General features: G+C 39.1%; 1 protein-coding gene across 3 annotated transcripts; it reads right to left on the bottom strand.

Moving 5' to 3' along the window:
• Positions 1–1,504: 1,504 nt before the first annotated feature.
• On the bottom strand, positions 1,505–14,637 carry CMKLR2 (chemerin chemokine-like receptor 2). Of its 3 annotated transcripts, none has more exons than XM_079311530.1 (2): positions 14,495–14,637; positions 1,505–4,270 (listed from the first exon to the last, which is right to left on the bottom strand). In XM_079311530.1, the coding sequence occupies exon 2, from the start codon at positions 4,252–4,254 to the stop codon at positions 3,208–3,210; it is 1,047 nt and encodes a 348-aa protein (XP_079167656.1). In that variant the 5' UTR covers positions 4,255–4,270; positions 14,495–14,637; the 3' UTR covers positions 1,505–3,207. The 3 variants fall into 3 exon arrangements, with proteins under 3 accessions (XP_079167656.1, XP_079167655.1, XP_079167657.1); XM_079311529.1 differs by lacking the exon at positions 14,495–14,637 and adding an exon at positions 5,530–5,821; XM_079311531.1 differs by lacking the exon at positions 14,495–14,637 and adding an exon at positions 14,297–14,392 and having other exon boundaries at positions 3,198–4,270.
• Positions 14,638–15,102: the final 465 nt, after the last annotated feature.

Genomic DNA, 15,102 nt, shown 5'->3' with positions numbered 1-15,102 from the left:
ACTTCAGATTATGTAAGAGCTTTGTTTATAATTTGTCTTTTAAAAAAATCTGCCTGCTAGAGGCTTAAAGCACAGCTAAAAGTCTGAAAGTGAGTCTTGTTACAGGCTCACCACCTTCCATAAACCTAACTCCTGAACTCCCTTTCTGTGGCAATTCTCTAGCTGTTTCTGCTAAAATCTTATAGCTTTGTTTTATCAATTCTGTCATGGTACTGTTAAAAGCAATAAATAGGCAAATACTATATCAGAAAAACAAATTATTAAAAATTTTGTCTCAAAAATGCAGATTTTATTATCTTGGCCATCACTGTTTCTGACCTCCCATTCAATGTGCTGCTTACCTTGATACGCTTTTCTTGGCTTTCAAATTAAAGCCCTGAGTGGATAAAAGGGTTTGATTTATAGATGGTAACTTTGTTAAAATACAGCACTGAGTCATTCAAGTGACTTGCCAGACTGGATTTGTGTGTGTTAACGTTTATGCCAGGCATGCACTTACTAGCTCTTTGATTTGTGAGATTTCTTGTTTGTGTTGGATTTTGGCAGGGCTTTTTTTTTTCTGGTATCAAAAAGAAAGTTGCACAGAAACAAAAAAAAACCTAGAGAGCACAGTGTTCCCAGGAGAAAAATAGGTAGGTATGTGGGCAAGGGTATTCTACTCAATGCACATATATTTGTGCTAGGTGTTTTTGGGTAGTGTTTGGGTATGTTACTGTGTCATTGTGCTCGAAAAATCTGCACCCTGGAATAAATGAGGAAGGTATCCCAAGTGCACCCCATAACAAAGATCAGTAGAAAATTCCATAACTTCAATTTGTTCTATGCAGGAATACTGGGAAAACAGTTTTAAGCAAAACTAACCTACATAAAAACCTTCAGAAACACAAACTGTCCAGGAAGAAGATAAAAGTAACTAGAACCTGTCCATTATGAAATGTGTCAATAGCTATTTCTGTAGTATCTCTTTGCATGATGACACAGATTCCTTTCCTTTTCCTGGCCCCTTTATTCCATTGTGGTGAGTTGAAAGAGTGTTCCTCAGTCCAAGCAGCACAGAATTGTTGGTATTGTTTTGAAGACTCTTTGGACACTTAGAGCATTATCTGTTTTGTTAAGATATCTTGCATTACTCTTGAAGAAATTCTTTAGATAATTGTGTAACTGATCTCGGTGTGAACGGTAGCATTTACATAGCTATTGTTAATCTGCTTAATGCCATAGATCAAGGCTGATTTTGGCTTCATTCAATTCTATCCTCTCTTTCTCCTGGCTGCTTCAGGCCACACTTTCTGATCCTTTATGCAAGATATATGCTCCCCCATTTGAAAATCAGCCTGTGCTGCACATAGGAATGTGTGTGTACACAGCTGAAGAAAGCTGACATGAATCTTGAATCCCATAGTCGAAAGGGCCAAGGTTTGATTTCATCTTCCAAAATCTTTGGGAAGGAGCTGTTATAAGAAATGCCACACATTGCTGCTAAGAAAAGCAAATGAACATGCTCTACGGAAACAACAAAATTTTATTACCTCACTTGGACTACAGCCAGGAGAGTACATCATTCTTAGAAAGATGTCAGGGAACATTTGAAGAAAAACTGCAAAATATTTGATTTAGGCACATACAGCAGCACGGTGCCAAAATATTATGATGAGCAACTATGTACCAGGCAGCAAATGACTCAAAGGAAGAATGCTGCTTACCAGCCTCCCAGCCCAAAGGGAAATACACTGAAATTCCACTGATCCTGCCTGACTCTCTCAGACTCTGAAACCAGAGCCCAAAGAAATAGTTACAGACCACAGTCAGGTATCTATTTGTGCAGCTACCAGTATTGGGTGTGCTCATGCATACATATGTATTTTATACAAAAGCAAATCTATTTACATATAAGTCCTCAATTACAGCATAAATGCCACTAATGTGTTGGCAGGTCATATAAACTAGGTAAATTATCTGAAAGGCAGTTTTATTCTATATGCCTAGGCCAGTAGCTAGGAAAAGCCCGTTCAAATTTACCCAAAGCTCTATGCTTTCACTTGAGTTTTGTCCCACATTCAACTTTTTATTTAAGTGGTATTGAATCAGAAATTGGTTCACTCCACATAGCATGTATATATATTTGCATTGGTGCATGTGTGATTCTGCAGTAAGCAACAAGTTGGAACAAAATACAGCATAATTGGAACTACTTCATCTTTCTTATGGGAGTGGACTCCATTTCCTGGATGAACTGTCTTGCCTCGTATTTGGAAAAGAAGTCCAAATTTGGCTACAGACTTGTAACAGAATACTGGTGAATGCACTCCACCCACTTTTTTAAACTTGACAATAAGGCAAACAAAATGTTATATTATTTTTTTACCTTTGTTTGAAAGAGTAATAAAGAGCAATCAATAGTTGTAAACCTCTGTAGGACTAAAATTTTAAAGATAGAAAAAGAAGTATGGCACAGAAGCTGAAAGTAATATTTTTCATTAATTCTTTGTGCAATTTAAATTTGCCTAATATCTATATGAAACATCTGCTCAATGTTTTGCAGCCAGTTGGTGTTGAAAATACAGTAAGTGACCAGAAAACACAGGGTCTCATGCCTTAGTTTTGGGTATAAGATAAGGAGCACTGTGAGAAGACAGGTTTTATTTCCATATTTTTCTTTTTTGACAATAGACAGCAGCAATTCAGTGTTGTCCATCTTGGGATTCTTCTCCAGCTGCAGAGTGGAGCCACTGATGGCTTCATTTAGATGGGATGGAGCCAGAGGTTTCCTCCTTAGGGCAGTAGCAGGCAATCAGGAGACTCATGACCCTGTGATGTACAGCCACAGTCTCTTGGATGAGAATGCCTCAAATAAGAGTGGTATCAGCAATGGCAAGGAGGAATATTTTTATTGTGTGTTCTTTTGATATCAATGAGGTATGGAACCACAGCAAACCAACAGGATTACAACAATGTCCCTCATCAAAATCCCAGCTGGAGTGATCCCACCTATGCTGATAACTTTCAGTTCAGGCTGTATGTGCATTGCAAGGGCATCCAAATCACGTGTCCCTTACAAACCTTTCAATTAAAGCAGCAAGTGCAATTAAGCCATCCGTTTACAGAAATGTTGCATGCAAAGATGCACACGTGGGTGTCAGGTGTGAGCCCAGAGCAGCTGTGCCCTGCTGTGGGCTCCTGTGCAGAGCAGGTGGCAGGAGGTCGCTGTCACTGGGCAGTTTCGCAGTGGCGCGCGGGCGCGCTGTCTGAGCTCCAGAGCTGCTCGCTGACCGTGCCCGAGCGGCTCACCTCCCACAGCGCCAGCTTCAGCACCTCAGACACCGTGCTCTTCACCTGGGCCTGGAACTTCTTGCTGATCAGGACGTAGAGGATGGGGTTGAGGCAGCTGTTGATGAAACCGAGCCCAGTGGAGAGGGGAATGCCATCCTGTAGTAAGTCGTGCAAGTTTTCATCATGGTGAGCAGACAGCTCCACTACGCTGAATATATGGTAAGGTGTCCAGCAGACAAAAAAAGCTACAACTACAGCAGTGATGGTCCAGAAAAGCCTGCTAGAAGTCAACACAGTTCTCCTCTTCACCTTGATGATCAGCAGCGAGTAGCAAATAACCATGGTCACTAAAGGAAAGAGGTAACCAAACGCAAGCCTCACCCAAATGAGGATGTGATGTGTCAGCAAAACAAGTTCTCTGTCATGCACGTGGAAGTTGTTGTAGCAAATGGTGACATTGTTGAGAACAGTAGCTGTGTCTCTAAAGTACAAGGCAGGGCCAGCAATAATTGCAGCTGACATCCAAATGACCCCACTGAGAACGAGGGTGTTCTTCACAGTCCTGTATTTGTAGGAAAAGACTGGGTGGACGAGGCGGATGTAGCGGTCAAGGCTGATGAATGTCAGGAAGAAAACACTGGCAAACATATTAAGTAATGCAATGAATGAGTTCATTTTGCAGAGCCATTTCCCAAAAGGCCAGTGGAAGCCCAATGCCACATATGTAATATAGAGGGGCAGGAAGAGAACAAAAATAAAATCCGCAATGGCCAGATTCAGGAACCAGAGTGTGGAAACAGACTTATCCCACTTAAAGCCCATAAACCAGATGACAATGGCATTACCTGGCACTCCCAGCAGAAATGCCACGCTGTAAAAGAAAAGGGAAATAATATGGGCAATGCTGAGGGAAGACTGGGGTGACTCATCTTCCTCAGACAGATCGTAGAAATAAGAGTAGTTCTCAAAATCTTCAAATGTCATGTTGCAGAGTGGTTTTCTGGGGAAGAAAGAAAATGAAATGGTCAAAGGAGAAATATTTTACTGCACTATATATATAGTAAACTGAATTCTTTCAAGTTCTCAGTGATAAACCAAAAACATTGCCTTAATTTGGCATATCTGTCACCTTCTATGTGTCAGTTGCTAGCGCAAAACTCGTGAAGAAATTTGGTCACAGGATTTCAAGAAATGTTTAAATCAAACCAGAACTTGTAATCTTCAAGAACTGTTTTCCTTACATTAATTTCTTAACAGACAGCACTGAGCACAGTATCACTGATAAATTTCTAGGAGACCAGATGCAAAGTTTTACTGAAGTATGAGTGTGCTATTCTTTTCTGGTCAGGTTTCATACTTTCCTGCTCTGTTCCTACATGAAGCAACTTTTATGGATTACATCTGTCTAAAATCAGAGGAGTGTTAGACATATATGTAAGAAGAAAAATCACATAAAATACCAGGAAACCATCTTTTATAAAATTTCACCCACCACCCCTGCCTCAAATTATAGTTAAGAAAATGACAAACAATTTCTTCAGCAACTAAAAGTTCATGGGTTTATGAATCTCTTTCATGTGTCTTTGTACCAATAAATGATGATTTTCAGGCCCATTTAACATATTGGATTTCCTTAACATAGAAAAGAATGTAGAGAAGGAAATATATAGAACATATTACAGAGATAATACACACTGTGGTGTCCTTCCACTAGTGAGCTGTGAAACAGGAACAGATGAAAGAAAATAAAGCTTCCCATGAACAAAAGACACTCTGTAAGAGCTACAAATGAAAATATTTGTGTGTCTTTTTTTAAAAGACAGAATTACAGAACTTTCTCAGTTTTCTTCTCCTACAAAAGCTTCTGGAACTTGCAAGTTCAACATGATTTTTCACATAGAAATTCTTTCTGTGGGTGGGAAGGAAGGTGGGGGGAGGGAAAAGTGGAATATAAACCAAAACTGAGGGGGAAGAAAGAAATTAATGGGAAAACAGGCAGGAAACAGAGTTTGAACAACAGAAAGAAAAGAAGTCAGAAGTTATTTCACGGTATTATTTCGCAGTGTTTAGTTTGCAGTATAGACAAAGCTTTAGTATATTACAGGTGACCACAGTCAGACAAAAGTTCTCTGCAGTGATCAAAACAATTATTCTGCAGAACTCTGTCATCATTTAAAGCTGAATTGTTTGGCTGGACTCAGCTGCACTGATGACCTGTGCCTGAGAGCAGTCAATTAGCTGTCCTATGATTTACCTTACCTCTAAATTCCTGAGTGCTATCTCCATTCCGAACCCAAAATTCAGCCTGCGCTTTTGGAACTCAGCCCTGCATTCCTGCAATTCCATTAATTATAGCAGGATAAGGACAACAGGAGAGGGGTCTGCAGAGCACACTGCCTGCAGAACCACATCTGCAAACTCGTATTCATGGACTCACCTTTCCTCCAAAAGCAGTGCAGACAGTTTGGGATTACTCACGGCAGTGAGGCTACGCATGTGCACACGCATTAGCAGGATTAGACTTCTCATTTGTAGATGGATAGACAGGGAAGGAAAAAAAAGGTTGTGTAATTTTATATCTCTTGATTAAAAAAATATGTAGTAAGAGTCAGCACAGCCTGTTCTGTCAAGAGGCTGTGATAGCATTTGTGATTTACATCAGGCTGAAAGAATGTTATTTGGTTTGCTGTCCTGATAAATGATACTTATTGGGCTGCATTTATGTAATTACATGCCCCTTGGGGGTGGATTCTGCATCAAATACCACTACCACCCATCTGAGTAATTTTTTCAAACAGCTTAACAGCTGCTGAGAGAAAAGTATAAACATGGAGCAGTACCACTAACATCTGGAACATTATATTTGGACAGTTCTAGAGGACAGTCAGGTTAATAACTAGATTTTTAAGTGGGTTTGCCTTTACAAAAAACTTTACCTTCAAATCAAATTTAACTATGCAACTAAACAAAAAAAAATTCCATGACAATGATAAATATTTGCCTACTGCCCAACAACATTAATTTTATATTTCGCATTTTAAAAATGCAGGAGAAAAAACACATACCCAAATACATGCCAAATATTTCCCGAGCCTCCTGTAGTTTAAAAATCCAATGAAAGAGAACAACCTTAGAATGCAATTATTTTTCCAGGCTTATATTTTTCCTCATCTCTATCTCTAGTCTTCAGTGTAGGGACTCTTTAGCAGTAGGAGTGAAAAAGCAGAAGGAACATTGTTTACCGCTGCTCCCAGTGCACAAGGCTGAAATTAGACACTATGGCTAGGGCTCAGCAAAGACTGCCAATTACATTTGCAAAATCCAGAAACTTTTACTTCTGACATTAACATATATGAATCACTTCTACAGCAGGACTCGTGGTGTTATGCCCTGTCTGAAAAGGATAAGCAGTAGGTGATTGTCAGTGGAGTTATACTGCTTTCCATCAAGGAGGACACAGATTTTTTCCATTAACCATAATTCAGCAGGGATGTTTCTCTGTGGTCCTGAAAAATATTCTCTCTAAATACATAACCCTGAAATTAATAAATTTCCAGAGTCATAACTATCTTGCAGTTCGGGTCTAGGTCTTGTGAAGAAATCTAATTGCATTCCTTATTCTGTCACTAATTTCCTGTATGATCTTTGACAAATGGCTGGAAAAATTCTCATGAATGTGTTTGCAAACTGAGGCTCAGTAGAAAACAATACTTTCAGATAGCAGTTTCTGCTTGGCTTTGAGGCAGCTGCTAGAAAGAGTAAGGGAGGTTTGGTGCAGTTCACTGGCTCGGTGTCTGCCGGTCTGGGGAGCCAGTGCATGGAAAACATTTCTAAATAAACAGGAAAGTGTGGTTAAAGGCCTGCCAATAAGCCCTGGGAGCAGCCACAGGTTACAGAACAGTGTTCTATTGCATATGGATTAATATAACCAAGTTTAGATTTCACCCTGTCCTTTTTATAAAATTTTATGTTAAATAGTAAACACCCTGAGCAAAGTGTACTCTCAGCAGTTGTTTGACGAGTCCATTCCTGTTTGCTGAGCCACAAGCAGCTCTGAAAACTGAGCCTCCTTGATTCAGCTGCTTAATTATGAAAATAGTTGACCAGGAGGTTTCATTTCCTCTCTGTAAAACAAAAGTTAATTACATTTCTAAATTACTTTATAGGAATATAACAGAATGGCTCTCAGCACTTCTCAATCTTGGGACAGGAAGCAGAATTACCAAGAAATACGGATCATCAGGAAATATTTCTAAAATACAAAGACACAGAACTGCTGGGAAGAGACTTCACCACATGTTGCATGAACAGCCTTTCTCTGAATTTCAGCAGGGAATTACAGACTTGGATCTCAGTTGACACATTCACAGCTTTCTACTAAAAGTACCTAGAGTTCATGTCCTCTACCACAATTATGGCTAAGCCATAATGATAACTTGGACAAAAGATTTGATGTGCCTAAAATAGAACAGCTCTTGTTACACTAAGAATGGCCTTACAGTTATGACATGGGACCAGTACTTTGGAATCTATTCCTGGCTATGCCACATGTATCCTGTTTGACCAGGGGAAGTCGATTGACCTCTCCATACCTCAGCCCATAGGTCAGCAAAATGCCTTTGGAATTAAATTACATTGAGCTTTTAGTCAAAAATAGAAGAAAACAAACAAAAAATTGTAATTTCCGTCCACTCCACTTGAAGCAAAGCCCTCCTGGGGGTTCAAAGTTCCCTGGGCATCACACAAGTTAGGACCTAACTGAATTACACTGGCAGTCTTCACCACTCAGGCTCAGCCCACACAACTCCTCTCTCTCACATTTGGTCCTCATTACTTTTGAATTATACAGAAAGGTCAAAGGGAAGACTTTATTCATTGTCTATGTTAGTTTAAAGTTAACACAAATATTTGGGTGGTAGTCCCCAAATATATTTTTTCAGTGTGACAAACAGTGCTAGAGTCTCTGGGCAGCTAAATTGGTTTCAAAGGTCACAGTAATGGCTCCTGACTTACTAGGCAAATTATGGTTTGGAGGATTGGCTGTCTCAACAGTTCAGTTCATAGAGGGAAGATATTACTCAAACCCTCCTATCAATGTCTTTTTGAACAACTGTGAGTACATCACATTCCATGTGTATTATCTGTGGCTAAAGGAAAGCTTATTTGATTGCATCACTTGAATTTCTGTCATTTGCCAGAGCCAAAAGTTGGAGAACAACTAGTTTCACAAAAGCTCACCTAAAGCCTGCTTGTAATACTGTGTGTCAGCAAGTTTAACCAGATATTGAAGTCAGTTGAAAGCCCTCATAATTTTTTCTCGGAACTTTTGAGTTTATCTAGCTTCAAAAACATAAACATGAAATTCACCTGGCAGTTTATCTGTGAAGTTCAAAACTCAGAAGGCTGAGCAAATTCATTAGGAAGTACACATGTATTTCTGGCAAGCATTTTACAAAGACAGGATAGGTTCAAAAACATGCAAGGAATACTGATGAAATTGCAGACTGCCATAGACTTGTATTTCTCTCTCAAAAGGACAAAGTCAAGATAACCCTTGCCTCTATGCAGAAACATTCCTATAGCAGGAGGTGTCTGATACACTCATACTACAAAATTAAATCATAGTACAAAATTGAATCATACAGATTTAGCCTAAAGTTGGCCCTGCAGACAAAGCTGCTAGGTAAGGAGCATTTTAAGATGGTATACACAAAAGCAGAACCAAGACTTGTGTCTGTGTTATCTCTTTCACAAACCTGTACACAAATAATTGTCTTTTGGCTATCCTTTTAATGGTGATTAGATATATGGTACCCTAATTATTTCAAATGTCATCTTGAATTCAGTAACTAGAACAGGTCACAACAGATACAACATGTGACTGGAAATGTTTTTGAGCCACAGTATAGATGTATTTGCTCTAGCAGACAAGAAAGGAATGCAAATAACAGCCATTCTCCATTATGTCTTTCAGTGAAGCACTGTTAGAAATGCATTTGCAATGTCCTAGCTAGACATGTCCTAGAACTTAGGCCAAAACTAACTTTCTTCAAGCAAGGCCAAACATGACCCTGTTAGTCATAACACACCACCTCATCTGTGGTATTGAAATCCTTTGACCAGACAATAGCCTGACAGCATTTCACACAAAGTGAGTGTTACAGGATCAACAAATTCGTATAGCACAGTTAATATGGTAAATCTACAATTTCAGACCAGCAGTTTTGCTGACACAGAAATGCTAAACAAAAAATGGAATATCCAACTTTATATCTTAATAAGGCTGCTGTAGTAGGAAAAGTATCACAGTAGTTCTAGCCTGAATAGAAAATATGTTCCAGACAAGGGCTGCAATTGAGCAGTGTACCATTTCCACAATCAGGGACCTGATACAAGTCTGCAACCAGCAGCTGTGTATCACTGAAATGGATTTATTTTCATGCTGATCCCAAGTCTTCCATTCCCAAAGATGACAAAGAAACCCAAACATCCCCAGGACATGCACTGGCAAAGGGGAGGGCCCTTGATAACTCCATAGCTAACTCTTGTTTTTCCTCTTATTCCCTTCCCCTAATACAGCTAAAAGTAAGAATATAATTTTTAGTATTTCTTTGGAATGTAAGGAGTTGCTGTAGCCAATCACTGCTGCAAATCACGTAACCACAAAAATCATACATCAGAGTCAGGAAAATGACTGGTTATATCTGTGAAACACTTAAAAGTAGCACCATTTTAGAGAAAAGATTTCTGATATTCTTACCAAAATATACAGACATTTAGCTAAACAGTGACACTTGAGATTTAAAAATTGCATAATGTATTGTATGTGTCAGCACTGCCAAAGTATTTACATAACCAGTAATAATGCTTCAGTATTCATAACCTTTACTGAAATGAGGTTTAAGTGAGAAGTATCATCACTCTGGTCTACTGGAGAATGCTGAAAATGAGCTACAGGAAGTCTCTGATTGAACCAAGTGCTAAATCTGGAGTCCCTGCCTAGAGGTTCAACCACAGCTCTATCCTCCTTTCTTAAACTTAGCACTGTCCCTTCTCTCATGGTGAAGAAACCACAGCTTCACCTCTGGGAAACCTTTCCCTTCCTGAAGGGAGGCTCCCTTCTGTGCCATCCTGCTCATTGTGGTGGAGGCAGACAGCACTCACCTGGGCAGCCCTTGCTGCTCCTGGTCTGTTTTCTCTGCACAGAGGAGAAAGGGAACCTGGATTTCCACTATCTGCTTGCATCCCCACTGGTCTGTCCCAGCAGTCCCAGGACATCCCTCAGAGCCATCAGGCACAGCTCATAGATGACAGAGCCCATCAGCTACACCATGTATCCCACTGACTGTGAGCTAACACCCCAATCAAGTATTGTCCCATGGAGGCTCCACATTTTTCTATTCCTCCTCAAACACCAGCAGCATTTCCTCTGGCTATGAGCCACCATAATAACTACATACCTAGAGCAACAGAGATATCTGATATAAAACATTTAAGTGCCTCAGCTTCACAGCGACTGGACTGATGGGATAATGAATGCTTGTGTTTCAAATTAATTATGGCTTTTTAAGATTTTAGTGCAAAAATTACTCTGAATTTTTACTTTGCAACTGTATCACATATTTGTGATGAAAGAATATTTTGACTAGCATGATCATTACATGATCATGCAGCTCTGAGCATGTTTTTTAAATGCTGGTACTGTTTCAACAAATGCATGCTTTAACCACGACTCCCTCCTGACAAAAAATAGTAAAGTGAGAGTAGAGGATACAGAGTAAATGCAGAGATATTTTCCTGCAGTTGACTCGGCAGACTAATTTAATTAGGCCAATTAAACACATTAGACAACAGCTATTTGACAAGTATTGCAGGGTAACAGCAGGTCATTACAGAAAATATCCAAAGTAACACTCTCTCTAGCAAGATACAAAATATCTATTGAATAACAGATTAAAAAATAGGTTACAATCTGCTATATTTACAGTCCCTTTAACATTTAGTGCTAAGAAACAACCTCAGAGAAAACTAGCACCACAACTGATTCCTCTAATATGCTTATTTTACCCTAATCTGTTTCACAGATTAATTTCCTAGTCACTTATTACAGCATGCTTGGTTGTGTACTGCCCTCTAAATTGATCTCTATATTCCTAGGTCTAATCTACCCCACATTTATATAACTCAGCAGTTTCTTTTAGCATAAATGTAATATTATTATGCTTAATTACATACTCTGCATGGGTATATCAGAACATCCAATTCCAACACACTGCTGGCACATATCAGCTGGAATGTTTTGGATAACATACTTTATCATGTCCTCACAGTTAATATACTAGAATCACTGTGTACAGTAGATTATGTGCGTCTACTCCTGTATCAGTGTTATTCTAATTTTCCTACTCATACAAAGCCAACTATTTTTTTCACCTTATGACCACATCTTTAATAAGTACTGGCTTTATTCCTGCAAAATTGAAAAATTCATATTGTTAAAAACAGATTCAGGACTGGATGTTTATCTATTTCCTTAACATGGTGTTGGGAACACTCCTCAGCACTGATAGGAAGAGATGGCACCTATGATTAGGGTGTTAAACAGCAGCTTGGAAATACTGGTTTTACAGGCTTCCCACATTACCTTTACAAATCACTTCTCACTTGACTCTGCCAGATATGGTACAACACCCTCAGTTAACATTACTCAGGTTTCTTAAATGGGCAATGGTCCTTAACATTACCACAATATCTCAGTAAAATGAAGCTCATTAAAAGGGCATCACTAGTAAGAAGAGATGGGAGTATAGAAAGTGGAATTACATAGACTGTACAGGACTTACTACACATCACTTTCTCTGTCTCCTCTAGAAGGTCTCAGAAGAGAATAAAATTTGTGTGTCAGGCTCACACTTGCTGAAAGAAGCGAGTATTTTATGTTGGGAAAGTACCCAAAGGCCCTAGTCCTTGAGATCAAAGCCTAACTGCATCTAGGCATTATAAGCACATAATGAAAGACAATTCCTGCTTTGTTCATAATTAAACAGAATAAACACCTCCAAGAAGAGTAGGGAAACGAAGAGACATATCTTGCCCAAAGCCAAACAGTAAATTTGAAGGTAAAGCTGGAAGGAGAATAACTTGCCAAAAGAATAAAGAATCTTCAGTGGATAGAGGGAAAAGGTGCTGGTTCTTCGTACTTGTGCCCTTTGAGTCTTGAAATACATCCTGCAAGAAGTATCAAAAAGGGACAAGAGAGTCTTGCAAGGAGAAGAGAAGTAGGGGAATATTACAAAGTTTTTACTAGCTAAACTCCCTGGAAAGAACTGGAGACTTCTGCAGTGCTGGTCTTCACACGTAATCCTTGCAAGCAAACCTAACTTGCAGCAATGGGTTTTGTTAGCTTCCCTCTGAGCTCAGTAGTGAAAAATTATTCTATCTGCAGTAGGTCTGTTCAGCTCATCTGAATAATTGCAGCAACATGGTGGGCCAGGTATAACAGAGTTGCAACAAGCCAGCAGAAATTCCTTTTGCAAAAAAGCAACCATGGGCTAATACACAGATTTTTGTTCTTGCTTTAAGGTCCTCAGTCTCTGGAACACACTGAAGACACAAAGAGTACAGAAATAGCTGAGCTCCCCTGGATAATCCATGCTACCTTTGAGGACATATAACTTTTTCTTTTTGTCTCAGGAGCCTCAAGAAAAGATAAAAGCACTTGTGAGGGAGCTCATTTCCACATTATGGCATCTCCCCTTCTAGAAGCAATGTCTCTTGGACACTGCCTACCCCAGTCACAACAATCCCTTTCTTCATCTAACAGCCATGAGAAATTGCTCCTCACAGCCTGCTCTCATGTGCACAGCCAGCCACAACAGAGCCCAGCACTGTTGTGAAACTGCTAGCTTCAGACTGAATGAACACAAATTAAACCATTATCAGAAATAATGAGTGCAAATTAGCCAGCCAGCCAGCCACCACAGTAAGAGAGACAGCTGAACTGCTGGCACATTCCATAAGACAAAATAAATAAATAAGAAAATAACAAGATCATTCAATAGATTATAATCCCCTAGCTGCTGCTTAGTGCTTGGAATAGCAGAATTATTGATACTAAATTCATATAGAATAACAGATCACAAACTTCAAGTGTCTGTTTAAAAACACAATCAAAGATATTTTCAATCCAACAGAAGTGGACTCTAGTGTCACTTGTGGCACATAAAAAAATCCCTAGGATTGAAGTAAAGTTGATAAAACCTCTATCCTGTCTGCCTGGCATAAATTGCTGATAACACTTTAAATTTGGCCAGAAGTTGCAGTGACATTAAACAAAAGTAAATTGGGTTATCAAAATATTTGTATTTCCCAGTTCTGAGGCAGAACAATAACATCATGATAGTGAAAGTAAGCTGTCCTATCACAAGTAAATTATAAACTATATACTATGTTTTCTAAGTCCACAAAAACAGGTCTGGGATATTGTTTGAATTGCAAGATCAGATCTAGAAAGGCAACAGATGACAATGACACTATTATCACCAAGTGTGAATAGGAGGTGGAATCTACTCCTGTCTCATTGTGGGGCAGCATACAAGGCTTCAAATCTTATTGTCACTTCCAATGCACTTAATGAAAGCTAGATCCATAACCTACCTTATTCCACAGTGGTTAAGGAGAACACACACACTTTCCAGCTGAGACCACGGAAGATTTATTTAATTCTGCAGAATTGTAATTCTTCAGAAGTATTTTGTTAATCTGCTATTTAAATTGAAATTATTTCCAGTTTCTGTTTTAGAATCTGTTCAGATCAGAACGGATGTATTTTTATACTGATTATACTGGAAATTGCTATAGCTATAGAAAACAGACAATAAAAAAATTAACACACTAGGGGACACAGAGGGGAGAGAGAGATTTAAGTTCAGGTCACTTACCATTCGCAGACAGGATAAAACTCCTTGAAGTGTGTACTAACATACTCAAAAGTAATTAAAAATTATATTCTCACACATTTTCATACCTTTTCCTGGTGCTGGGGTGGTTCAAAGTAATCTTTGAAGTAAATGAGCATCACATTCTTTCTTCCAAGAAGCTCTTTTAGCCAGTATGTGCCTAGACCACCTTACAGCTTTTGCCTGCAAGTGTTGTTGCAGCTGTAGAGACTCACTGTTTAGATGGGAAGGGAGAGAAAGATCTTATATTTAAGAGTTTGACCTACCTTGCTCAGCTGTTTGAAACAAAAGGCACTGTAAATCAGGGATGTGAGCTCTGTAGCAGAAGGAAGAATGAAATGATCTGCAGAGCTCAGTCACTTCAGTGTGATTCCAGCTGCTTCACTTGGCTACTGCCTTCCTTCTAATAAAGCTGCAGAATGATATAACGCCGTGTTTGTTTTCAGCTGAGGAAGTTGTTTCCAACTTCCCTTGGTTTTCTAGACCCATTTTTGAAATATTGCCACGCTGTATAATCCCAGTATTTCACCAAAAATAAATGTTAGACATTTGAATGAATCATTTTGGTCAGTGTCCAAGCAAGCAACAGATGTGGTGGCTGATGAATGGAAAGAGACCTTACAGTTGTGGGCTGCTTTTTGTTCTGCAGAGAGGAGGGTGAACAGTATTTCTTTGTAAGCACTCTGGTTTATAGAAAATAATGTTGAATGAGCTGAAAGATGTTTAAAAAGTCGCACTGAAAGCATCATTTTTAACTGTACAGTGTGATACATTCATTTGGTATTTTGGATTAATAGATTAATCTCCTTTTGTGTGTAAGGGAGAAGTAAGCTCCTCAAAACACTAATTAGTGACTCTCTCTGTCACATAGTGT

The sequence above is a fragment of the Erithacus rubecula genome (assembly GCF_903797595.1).
Source record: "Erithacus rubecula genome assembly, chromosome: 8".
In the NCBI taxonomy this organism is placed as follows: Eukaryota; Metazoa; Chordata; class Aves; order Passeriformes; family Muscicapidae; genus Erithacus; species Erithacus rubecula.
The sequence above is the reverse complement of the archived record's forward strand: the minus strand, read 5'-3'. Positions and strand labels throughout refer to the sequence as shown.